General features: G+C 36.4%; 1 protein-coding gene across 1 annotated transcript in view; it reads left to right on the forward strand.

Moving 5' to 3' along the window:
- The window catches only part of LOC129226158 (protein madd-4-like), a 92,875-nt gene that overhangs the window by 33,583 nt on the left and 45,820 nt on the right, over positions 1-13,472 (forward strand). The window contains exons 6-9 of the mRNA XM_054860758.1: positions 3,258-3,590; positions 6,454-6,637; positions 11,102-11,308; positions 13,165-13,339. Coding sequence (XP_054716733.1) covers positions 3,258-3,590; positions 6,454-6,637; positions 11,102-11,308; positions 13,165-13,339 — 899 coding nt within the window. The remainder of the gene's footprint in view (positions 1-3,257; positions 3,591-6,453; positions 6,638-11,101; positions 11,309-13,164; positions 13,340-13,472) is intronic.

Raw genomic sequence — 13,472 nt, forward strand, 5'->3', positions numbered from 1 at the left:
GCCACTCTCTATCTCTCAATCCTCATATGTCAGTGTTGTCAATCCCAAAACGAAAAATTATTTCACAGATTATAATAAGCAGAATGTAAAGAGTCAACTACAAAAAAAAATCAACTAATTAAATCAATTATTAAATGATCAGCAGCTGTTTTAAAGTGTATGTCCGGTATACCGGACACCAGGTCTGAATGGGTTAACACTCTACTAGGAGAAAAATATTCCTTACATAATTCATGTACTTTTCTAGAGTACTTATACACTAAGGGATTGGCGGCAAAACCTTAATGACACTAAATAGGATGTTAGTCTACAGAGCTTTACTAGTACCGTCAGCAGGTGTAACTTTGCCTAGTAAGACTCCTTTGAAGGGTTTTGAAAACGATGATATTTAGCACTCTGATTAGTTCAAAAGCCATCTAATAGATTCGGTAGTATTTTCAGTGCACAAGGAAGTACTACCGCTTATTACTTGGCTTGGCACTCGCAGTTTCAATGAGATGATTCCTCCAGCTCGGTTATTGACTATTCCAGACTGAGGAGTCCATACAAAGGACGAAACTGCTCCACCGGCAGTTTTTCCGAATTGAAGTTTCAAAGAGCGGGCGTAGGCCGTTTTTGATGACATTAAGAAACGGAATAGTCTTCGAATTTCCCTCCTGGAAACTTTTCGGAATTGAATTTTCATAAAGGCAATTTTAGACGATCTTTGGCAATGTTAGGAGGAGGCGTCTGGCGGCCTTCCCCTGCTTATTTCGCAAAATTTAAATCTTAATTACGCCATAATAGACATTCTATGTAGTGTTGGGAAAGACTGGGTTCAGTGACTTTCGTCCGGTAAGTTTTCGAAACTGAAGGTTGCAAAAAGCGCAAGTTTAGTAGATCTTCGATGATGTTAGGAAGATTGAGCTTCGAAACGTTCACTGATGAAAACGAAGTTTTCAAAAATGAGTACATTCATGCTTTCAAATTTTCTTGAAACCTTTTGTTTCAAATATGAGTACCCATGTTTTCAAATAGTGTGCAGAATTATTTCGTACTCAAAAATGAGTAAATAGTTCGGTCAATACTCAACGTGGGAATTATTACATATTGTAACGGATTCGGTGCGACTTCCACTTTCTTGAAATGAAGACACAGTTCTTGATAAAAACACAGGAAATTTATTTACACTATGTACAGGAAAGATCGTCAACAACTGCTAAATTATTCATCAGCAATGAAGCAATTATCACACAACACCGTAAACTCAACGTTTACACACGCATTTACTTCCAGATACGAAAACAACACAGCGAAATGCCTCGCAATAAACAGAGCAAATACGCTCTCAGTTCGAAATCTCAATCGAAACTTAACTTTTTTATCCATCGCTAACGGCTTATATACACACCGAAAACAAATTTCTCAAATATTCCACACGTTTCTGGAAAATAGTAGACCGTTATCAAATTTTATCAATGAACAAAAAGGAAATAGGGGGGTCGTATACTTTAGCCATATGAAAAGGGGTTGTATATTCATTACGGGAAACTATTTACAGGTTACGTTACTACAATAATTACTATTTACAGGATTTGTAACGATATTTAAAAATGAGCACAAAGAATTCGAAAATGAGCATTTGTTGATTTGAGCTTTGATAAGTTTTTCATTGCTTCAAATTTGAATACGACAAAGTCGGAGCCATTTTGACTCTGCGTTTCGGTTCAAATTTGAGAACTTTTTCGTCCGAAATTGAAGTTTTAAAACGCAATTTCAGAATACCTCTTTCAATGGAAAAGGAGTAGGCCTGGAGACCTCCTTGGCTAAATCTCTATATTTTAGTTGCGTTAGATATAAATGCTGTGGTAGCCCCGCAAACATGTATAATCAGATCCGCAGTAAAAGGTCAGTTAAAAGTCAAGCGCCCCCTCCTTGAAAAATTTCTGGATCCGCCCTTGTAAAGATATAAAATAACTGTTAGTAGTGTTTGAATAGCAGCTTCATATTTATTGTAAATCACAGCAGCTATTTCTTATATAATTAAAAACTGAGCGTATGTATGTATGTATGTCCAAGCTTCTTCTCCCGAACGACAGTGAATTGACCGTCGAACCAGGTATCGATGGATTCGTCATCTTCCCGTCTTCATGTTTGACTATTTAACATAATCCTCCGATAATAATGAGCGGAGATATCCATTAAAAACTATTCATTATGGCACTTGGATTTCGACTTAAAATCCCTATTTTTCGAAGGCTTTCCTCCATTCAAATGATTATTCAGTGCTTCATCTCCACTTTCCGCAACAATGCTTTTATTAAAATGTGTAGCGGGTGAAGAAAATCATACCGAGACTAAAGATCTGTTGCCATTATTTTTTCTCGAATATGCACAGTTAAAATTCTTGTTTTTGTTTTGAGGCTTTTCCTGTAATTAGGGGATTTAAAATGTTTCCTTTTTGGGAGTTTTTCCGCAATCTTCCGCAAAATTTTACTGACTTTTTTTTTTGTTTTGGTTTAAGCTTGAGTGTTGAACTCGCGTCACTTATCATAACTTTTGTTTTCGAGGTGGTTTTTATTTTCTAGCTACGCAGCTAGTCATAATTTAAAATTGTTTTGGTCAATTAACATTTTTAAGCCGGATTATTTGGAGATCCGGAGTAACAGAGGCCGGATAAACGATGTTCTACTGTCATTACGATGTGTTTTGCCAAACACATTCTTCGAAACGTTTATATGGTCTATCAAATTTCGTTTCATGTGTATTCCATTGATTTTTGTTACAATAGATTATCTAAATGGAAGGAGAGGATGTTCTTACAAAACGCCATATTGTTATATAATAAATGAATCACTCAATAACTACCATAAACACACAATGAGTTTGTACAATTTTTCAACCATACTAATTTCATTTCACAAATGAAATTGAAATAATAATAACAATATTATTTTTGTCCCGAAAGAATAAATAAAATAAATAAATAATGTAAAGCATTTCTTTGGATGAAAAATTTCGGAGGGGGTTTGAACCCCATAAACCACCCCCTTGCATACGGCCCTGTATAAAATAACTGTTGGTAGTGTTTGAATAGCAGCTTCACATTTATTGTAAATCGCAGCAGCTATCATAGTTTTAAACTGTTAAGGTCAATTAACTTTTTTAAGCCGGATTATCTGGAGATCCGGATTAACGGAGGCCGGATAAACGATGTTCTATTGTCATTACCTCTCGATGCATAAGTAACTGTTGTTTTGTTTTCCGGATTCCCGCAGTGTTCGAAGAGCTGCAACGGCGGCTACAAGACGCGCAAGATCCATTGCATGAAGGAGATGGCGTTCGGCCAGGTCCTGGAGTTCGCGCCCTCGGACTGCGCCAAGATCCGGCAGCCCAAGATCCGGAAGCCCTGCAACGCGAAGCCCTGCCCGACGGACGAGAGCGCGGCCCCGAGGGGGGGCGGCACCTACGTTCAGCAACACCCCCAGCGGCGGGTGTTCCTAAAGGTGGGGGGCACGGCCGTCGTCTTCGCGGAGACCAACCTCAAGATCAGGTGTCCCAGCAGGAACCACAACAAGACGAACGTGGCCTGGTACAAAGACGACCAACCGGTGAGTGAGCGAACTTAATCACTAGTAATAAGGATACAAGGACACTAGGATACAAGGGAGGGACCGGTAATTTTTCGAAAATGAAGTTCAAACGAGCTGATGTGTGCATCACATGACTTCCTTTTACTCCAATTTAATGTCATTTCCCCATTATTGGCAATTTTAATGGGATTCAATTATTTACTCTCTAAATATCATAGTGGCCAAACTGAAACAAAATTTTAAAAATTTGTTTTAAAAATCTCCAAATTTGTCGCCAAGTTGGCGACAAAACTTGGCGACCAAAAGACTGGTGATATATCACCAAGTGTCCGACAAATTTTAACACAACTTGAGTTTACATCGAAATTAACAATGATTTCCCCCCAAAAAGGGGCAAAAGACACCCCTTAGGAACATCCGAATGCAACCAAAATTGAAGGTGCACAACTAGACCCCACTAGGAGTCCACGTACCAAATTTCAACTTTCTAGGACATCCCGTTTTTGAGTTATGTGAGATACATACACACATACACATGTACATACGGTCGTCACGAGAAAATTCGTTGTAATTAACTCGGGGGTCGTCAAAATGGATATTTCGGGTGTCTGTAGGTTCCTAAGCATATATCCACGTGTGGTCGGGTCGAAAAAAAAAAACTCAACATTCATTCGGGGATGAGAAAAATGGAAATGAAGGCCGATTTTTGAGTGAAAATTTTTTCGCGAATACAGTACTTCCTTTTTTGTAAAAGGAAGTAAAAACGCAAATTTAGACGAGTTTCATTGCCGTTGGGAGAAGGGAGGTTTGGGTTTTGACCCTATCCCGGAACTCTTTCTAAATTTAAGCCCGAAATCTTTGTGATCAATGTTTTTAAATCCGTATACATAGTAAAAAATAAGTTATAAAAATCAATCGCCCTCCCTTGAAATATTTCTGGATCCGTCCTTAGTAGTATGGCTTTGAACTGTTTGGATCAACCACGGGATGATTATGAAACTGACAGCGAGGCAAGCGAAGATACAACGAATGAAGGCAATTGCCCCCTCCTTTGGCCGAAAGGAAAGAAATTTTCCCCGAAAAGCTTTTCAACAATGAAGTTCAAATAATAATAATAATAATATTAATAATAATAATAATAAGGCGATCTTTGGAGATGTTATGGGAAAGGTATTTTGAGTCTTTCCAGCGGATATTTTTCCAAATTAAAACTCGATTGTTGCCAATTTTGGAAACGTTAAGGGATGGGGTACAGGGACTCCATATTGAGGTTCCAAAATAGGCCATCTAAGGTGATCTTCCATTATATTAGCGGAGGGAGTTCTAGGTGTCCCCTCTAGCATTCTTTCAGAATAGAAGTCTTAAAAACACAATTGTAGACCATTTCTTATAAAGTTAAAGGTTGGGCTACAATCTTTCTAATAGAGCTTTATTTTGAAATACGAGATCCAAAAACGAAATTTTAAAAGCTCTTTAATGTTATTATATTAGAAGGTGCATTGGAAATCCTCCTCCAGAAATTTTTCAAAATAGAAGTCTGCAAAAGCCGGATTTTACAATATCTTTGATGACTTTAGGTTCGGAACTCTCTTTCGGGAGCTTGACGATCTTTAGGGATAATACGAAGAGGGGAGGAGGGGGATATTTAAACATTCACACGGAGTCATACGTACAAACACAAATACACATTGTGTTTGAGTGTGTAGTAAGTCTGGATGCGTAGTGAGGGGTAGGTAAAAAAAATCAATCACTCCTCCCTTGAACAATCTCCAGATACGCCCATGCAGCAAACTTTCATCTGACGTGACTTACCACGGCCCTCTTATTAGAATTTATTTTAATAATGAAACTCATGATAGCCAATCAGGAAGCATTTGTTAACAGGGATGGTGCAGTAGTTAAAGCATATGTAGCACCAGAGTCACAAAAGTTTGCATAGTAGTTGACTTTAGGGAATCACAAATTTTTCGCACTAAATCTAAGTGCTCTGCTGATTTTCGATTTTTTCGGCCCACCGTTCTATATACCCACGCAAGGATGGATACAAGGGAGGAGCGATGGAGGCCATCGTCCCTCTCTTGAGGTAGGTACCCAGCACCGGCATTTTTTCCGAATTGAAGTTCTGAAACGCAAGTGTAGGTCATTTTTGATGACGTTAAGGAAAGGAATGGGGTTCAAATCTCCCTCCCGAAAATTTTCGGAATTGAAGTGTCAGAAACGCAGTTTTAGACGATCTTCGGCGATGTTAAGAGGACATGTTTGGAGGCTTTAACCCGGACATTTCGCAAGTCCTGAAGACGCGATTGTAGACATCTCAAGTAGTGTTGGGAGAAATCCGGTAATTTTTCGAAACTCAAGCTTAAAAAAGCACAAATTTAGACGATCTTCAATGATGGTAGCGTATGGAGTTTCAAAACGTTTCCCCGCAATTATTACGAAATTGAAGTTCTAAAACGCAACATTAGTTTCTTTCAACGGAAAAGGAATAGGGAAATAGGTTTTTGGACCTCCTTGGCTAAATATTAATAATTCAGTTGCTTTAGGTAAAATTACTGTGGCACCCCCCCCCCCCCTCTTCATTTGAAATCAGATACGTAGTAAAAGATCACTTAAAAAATCAACCGCACCCTCTTTGAATCATTTTTTATCTGTCCCTCACCCCACACCTTATTTATATTCATAAATAGACTGAGTTTCACCTAAAACGCTGAAACTTGCTTAAAATTGAAAAGAAATGCTCTGCTTCAGTGAGCTCCTATGCAAATAAAGCCATGAATAAGGTACTTCTTCTGCAATCATTTAAATAATCTTCTGCATTTTACAAAGTTGTCGTTAGCATGCCTAGAGATGGGGGTAAGTAAGTTCACTCGTATCGTTTCAGGTGGAGTTCGGCAAGCGCATGAAGATATCACTGAAGGGGGCCCTCCGAATCCGGCGCGTCTCGGTCCGGGACTCCGGCAAGTACAGCTGCGTATCCGGCTTCGCCCGGGCGGACATTCACATCACGGTCAAGCCGCTGCCCGTGGAGGAACGGACGGTCGAGAACCTGAGGCCGCCGTCAACAGGTGGGTGTTGAAAAAACTGTTGAAAGATTTTGTTTTTGTTTTTTTCCGTGCTCTCTTCAATTATAGCAGGGTCAATTGGGATGAAAAACAAACATGGGGTAAAAATGTGAACAAACTCTCTTAGTTTCAAAATGGGTTAGTGGAATCAAAGTTTATAATTTCAAAAGGAGTAAATGGACACATACTTACACAAAAGGGGTAAATGGGAACACTTTATTAGTTACAAAAAGAGTAAATGAAAACAAACTCTATTAGTTTTAAAATGGGATAGTGGAATCAAAGTTTATAATTTCAAAAGGAGTAAATGGGAACACTTTATTAGTTTCAAAATGGGTAAATGGAAACAAACTCTATTAGTTTCAAAATGGGTTAGTGGAATCAAAGTTTATAATTTCAAAAGGGGTAAATGGAAACATACCTACAAAAGGAGGTAAATGGGAACACTTTATTAGTTACAAAAAGAGTAAATGAAAACAAACTCTATTAGTTTTAAAATGAGTTAGTGGAATCAAAGTTTATAATTTCAAAAGGAGTTAATAGAAACATACTTTATTAGTTACAAAAGGAGTAAATGGGAACACTTTATTAGTTTCAAAATGGAAACATACTCTAATAGTTTCAAAATGGGTAAAGGGAAACAAACCCTATTAGTTTCAAAATGGGTAAATGAAAACAAACTCTATTAGTTTTAAAATGGGATAGTGGAATCAAAGTTTATAATTTCAAAAGGAGTAAATGGGAACACTTTATTAGTTTCAAAATGGGTAAATGGAAACAAACTCTATTAGTTTCAAAATGGGTTAGTGGAATCAAAGTTTATAATTTCAAAAGGGGTAAATGGAAACATACCTACAAAAGGAGGTAAATGGGAACACTTTATTAGTTTCAAAATGGGTAAATGGGAATAAACTTTATTAGTTTCAAAATGAGTTAGTGGAATCAAAGTTTATAATTTCAAAAGGAGTTAATAGAAACATACTTTATTAGTTACAAAAGGAGTAAATGGGAACACTTTATTAGTTTCAAAATGGGTAAATGGAAACATACTCTAATAGTTTCAAAATGGGTAAAGGGAAACAAACCCTATTAGTTTCAAAATGTGTAAATGGAAACAAACTCTATTAGTTTTAAAATGGGTTAGTGGAAACAAAATGTATAATTTCAAAAGGAGTAAATGGGAACACTTTATTAGTTTCAAAACGGGTAAATGGAAACAAACTCTATTAGTTTCAAAATGGGTAAAGGGAAACAAACCCTATTAGTTTCAAAATGGGTAAATGAAAACAAACTCTATTAGTTTTAAAATGGGATAGTGGAATCAAAGTTTATAATTTCAAAAGGAGTAAATGGGAACACTTTATTAGTTTCAAAATGGGTAAATGGAAACAAACTCTATTAGTTTCAAAATGGGTTAGTGGAATCAAAGTTTATAATTTCAAAAGGGGTAAATGGAAACATACCTACAAAAGGAGGTAAATGGGAACACTTTATTAGTTTCAAAATGGGTAAATGGGAATAAACTTTATTAGTTTCAAAATGAGTTAGTGGAATCAAAGTTTATAATTTCAAAAGGAGTTAATAGAAACATACTTTATTAGTTACAAAAGGAGTAAATGGGAACACTTTATTAGTTTCAAAATGGGTAAATGGAAACATACTCTAATAGTTTCAAAATGGGTAAAGGGAAACAAACCCTATTAGTTTCAAAATGGGTAAATGGAAACAAACTCTATTAGTTTCAAAATGGGTTAGTGGAATCAAAGTGTATAATTTCAAAAGGATTAAATGGGAACACTTTATTAGTTTTAAAATGGGTAAAAGGAAATAAACTTTATTAGTTTCAAAGGAGTAAGTGGGAACACTTTATTAGTTTCAAAATGGGTAAAAGGAAACACTTTATTAGTTTTTTAAAGAGGTAGATGGGAACACTTTATTAGTTTTAAAAATGTGTAAATGGTTTTTGTCACTTTAATAGTTTCAAAAGGGTTAAATGGAAATAAATTTTATTAGTTTCAAAAGGGGTAAATAGAAACAAACTTGATTAGTTACAAAAGGTGGTAAATATAAGCAAAATTGATTAGTTTCAAAATAGGTAATTTGTAGCACTTTATTAGTTCTAAAAAGGGGTAAATGAAAACAAGCTCAATTAGTTACAAAAGGGGTAATTAGAAACAAACTTCATTAATTACAAAAGGGGTGAATGGAAACAAAATTGATTAGTTTCAAAAGGAGTAAATATAAACTAATTTCTTATAACTTTCAAAAGATGTAAATGGAAACAAAGTTTGAAAGTCGGAGTTCAAAATCTGTTGAAAGTTTTTTTTTCTCCCCTATTTTTCCATGCTCCTTTCGATGCCTGCACTTATTTCGGCACAATACGCAAAGGAACTGTTTTTAACATAATTTCTGGAGAGTTAGATTTTGAGCTGTTTTAGAATAAAATAGGCATACTGAATTCATACCCGAAAAATTCCAGATTAAGAATTCTGAGTTCCAGCGATTGGCTACTAAAGTCACAAAAAGTGGTGGCAACTTTTTCACTTTTGTAACCCCTTTTTTCTTAGTAATGTTAACGTCGATATAAAAGATTATCACTCTACAAAAGGGTGCCTTTCAGATGAAGTGCCCATTTAATGGAATGTTTCTTATTTTATAAACAATCTTGTTTATCCTCTTCCTCTAGATAGAGCTATTTTCGGCATCGTCTCTAGGACATCCTCAAAATATCTATTCACAGAGGAACATATGAGTCACCACTTTCGTGATCTGTGACTTCCTCGATCCCCAGATATCAATCCACTTGACTTTTGTCTTTGCGGGCTTTAGAAATGTCTCATTAGTCGTGACAACTCAAAAACTTTACTTGATTTTAAAGAAAACATTTGTAACTCTTCTGAGACATATTGCGGCCAACTGTAGAGCATGCTGTACGTTCAGAGATGGTAGCTGAAAATGCAGGTTTTCATGCTAAACATCTTTTTCGCGAAATATTTTCAAAAATATCATAAATGTATGTTTAATGTGCAATTCGTTCAGAAAACTCTTTGTCGTGGCAAAATACGAACTGTTTTTTGAGCAATCACGATTGCTTATTGTTCTCATTTGATGTTTTGATGTCCTTTGATTTTATTTTCCCACCGCCACTCTCCGCAGCATCACCGTCGACCGGCTCCTCACGATGCTGCTCTTATAGCGAAAGCCCTCTCCAGGTTGCATCCATATGCTACACACACGCGCATACATAAATACATACACCTACGCACACATACAGAAACACATACACACACATACACTTACACACACATACACCTACACACACATACACATACGCCTACACACACATAGACTTACACGCACATACACCTACACACACATACACATACGCCTACACACATACACAAACACGTACACACACGCATACATACAGACACCTACACATACACACAAAACCATACACACACACATACACACAACTACCCACACTTTCATGCCTGCGCGCAGACACAAACACATATCCCAACACACACATACCCCCCCCACACACACATTCATACACACAACTACCCACACACTTATGCTAGCACAGAGACACAAACAAACATACCTACACACACATACATATACCCCCTACACACATACACATACCCCCTGTACACAAACACACACGCCTACATACACACACTTGTGATTGCGAAAAACATAATTTGAATTCAAGATGTCAAAATTCAAATTAAGTTTTTTTTTTTTTAATTATATTTCGCTTTAACGAATTTCCATATCTTAATTATACTTTCTTAATTATGCGTGACACAAATTTTCTTAGTTTCTGGAAGTATTTCCCGAAAAAGATTGGATGCAATTTATTGATTCATTCTGGCTCGAAGTCAAAAAAATGTAAAAGTTTATCTTTACGCTTCCAACGGTTGGCAACATGGTGATGATTACTGTCTGACCATCGATTACATGGAAAGGCTAATATCCGGTTTATAGGCGGAAATGGACGTATCTATTAGTTTATAGGGGTGTTAATTGGTTTGTTTTAGATGTGCACTTTTGCCTCTCTATTATTTAGCCTTAGTTTTGTAAAAGTGAAAATTTGCTCACAGCAATTTTTTAAATCTAAAGTATATTCGATGTATATTCTCACGGCAAAAATGAATTGATTTATTTATTCACAACAAAGTTTTGAGCTTACCATTTTGCTTTTACGTTCCCGAACGAAATGAAAATATTGTATTTTCTTTTTGTTGTTTCCATGGTAACTACTTTTGTTTCCCCTTATTTTATTTCTGAGAATGCAATAAATGAATAAGGCACGAGTGACATTATAAAACGCGTGTATCAATATCCCACCGCTATTTTCCCATCTTCCCAGCTAGATTCCTTCAGATGGAATCGTCTTTACTTGGCAGATTGCCAGATTACATACAATCCGTGGTCAAACTGTATAATCGTGTGTTTCAGGCGGCAAGGGGGTGGACCGGACCATGGAGGAGAAGCTGAGTCACGAGAACAGGCGTCCCGGCATCCCCTTCGTCTACCCCAAGCCGAAGGTGACGCAGAAACCCAGGACAGCGGACAACAGTGCGCAGGACACCTTCGAGGACAACCGGCGGCAGTACCACTACAAGACGAACATCCACAGGAACCAGGACAGCCACCAGAATTTCGGTGGGTGCTCGCTTCGCTTCCCACAGAAGTCGCAGTGCTCCTTATTTTCCCTGTTTTCCCAATGAGGACTAATTTTTTTAACCCCTGACGCAATAAAGAAGGTGGTTATTAATTTGACCACGGCCCCACTAGATGGCGCTGATGCTTAAGGGGGTTACAGTACCTCAAAAATGATGAAACGATCAAAAAAAAATTTTATTGCTTATTTCAAAACTAAAAACTATTCTGAACACAGGGGAAAAGTTTCATTGCTTTAGTTCAAATATTTAACAAGTTATGAGTGGTTTTAGGCCACGCTCGCTATGTGTTCTTATGCAAAAGAAAAACTTCAAATTGCTTTTTCTCGATGATGGTTTTTTTGTGTTTTCATGTCATTAGAATCCCTAAGGATTTTTTTCTATTAAAGATACAGCTTTAAAGTAATACTCTTTTTGCAATTGGGATAACATATTTACACAAAACTGTGCATTGGATAAGCATTTTATAAATGACTCAAATATTTAGAGCATGTTCAACCTTTAAAAACCAAATTTTTTTAAAAAAATCTTTGATTTTTTACATAATTAATCACAGAATATTTTCTAATAAACTCATAAGCAAATGAATGCACAGATTTTTAGAGATTATAGTGATCGTTTTGCAAAAAAAATTTTTTTAATGAGTGCAAAAATAAAAAACCCTTAGAAATTTTGAAAAATTGAAAAATTCCTCAATTTTTTTGAATTTTTTAAAAAATTAGGCAATATTTTTAAATTTTGGAAATAAATTATTGATGACAAAATAAGTATTCATGTTATGGTTTCAAAGAAATATAATAATTAAATAATTAGTTGAAATTTAGGTTCAGATCGTTGAGATGTATCAGACAAACATGCATGAAAAGTTTTACGGAAATATATAAAAAACTTTCTGAAATATCATGCGCGCAAAACGAGAAAACCGAAGAAATCGGCACCTGAGAAAAAGAGGCTTAAACAGCTGCTGTTAACATAAATCTCTACGGGGAAAGTTTACGCATTTTTACAATAACTCGAAAAGTTTTTGGCGTATGGTAATAAATAAGGTATCAAATTGTTCAGAATAAAATTATGCATAACATATATTTTTTCCAGAAAATCGAAAATTCTGAAGATTAAAGGTCCTTAGATACCTTAAACACTCATAGTGGTAGTACGTGAACCCTGGAGTTGTTATGTTACGTTATATTTAGGGTGGTATTGAATTTTATTACCGCACCCTCTAGTACACATTGACAATACTCTGAACAGCCAGCGCAACATATATATTGCGTTGGAGCCCGTGGTCCTCCCATTCCCATACGTTCAGCGCTTGCCCTCGGCCATATTACATTCCAACAAGACAATGCGCGACCTAACATGGCACGCAATGTTCAATTCACTGAAAATTCTGAAACATTTTTAAAATGCAGCAAATAATTGAAAATGCTAGAAAACTTTTCCAAGACATCGCCATGTAATCAGACTCTGTCATTGCAGAGAAATTGTTTGTTACTTTACTTGCGAAAATACGTTTCAAGACATCGCCATGTAATCAGACTCTGTCATTGCACAGAAATTGTTTGTTACTTTACTTGCGAAAATACGTTTCAAGACATCGCCATGTAATCAGACTCTGTCATTGCACAGAAATTGTTTGTTACTTTACTTGCGAAATACGTTTCAAGACATCGCCATGTAATCAGACTCTGTCATTGCACAGAAATTGTTTGTTACTTTACTTGCGAAAATACGTTTCAAGACATCGCCATGTAATCAGACTCTGTCATTGCACAGAAATTGTTTGTTACTTTACTTGCGAAAATACGTTTCAGTTAGTCACACATTCTTTCTTATTAGGTCACAAAGGAAAACCCTCTTCAACCGAAGACACCATTGTGGAATTCAGTACTCTCGGACGAGTCCCGCTATACATCCAGGCCCGACAGACGTCCAAGCCGCTGCCCATTCCAGTACCCACCGAAAAAATACCCATCAAGACTTCCCTAGATTCAGATGAACTTCTGCCAAACAGGTCAGTTACACGCTTTAATGAAATATTGTATAATTTTTCACGTACCGTTAGAGAGTATGGAATGTATTTCCTCCATACACGATTCTATACTTATTGTTAAGGTTTCATCATTCATGTTTAGAAAATAAATAGC

Source organism: Uloborus diversus, chromosome 7, assembly GCF_026930045.1.
Source record: "Uloborus diversus isolate 005 chromosome 7, Udiv.v.3.1, whole genome shotgun sequence".
NCBI lineage: Eukaryota > Metazoa > Arthropoda > Arachnida > Araneae > Uloboridae > Uloborus > Uloborus diversus.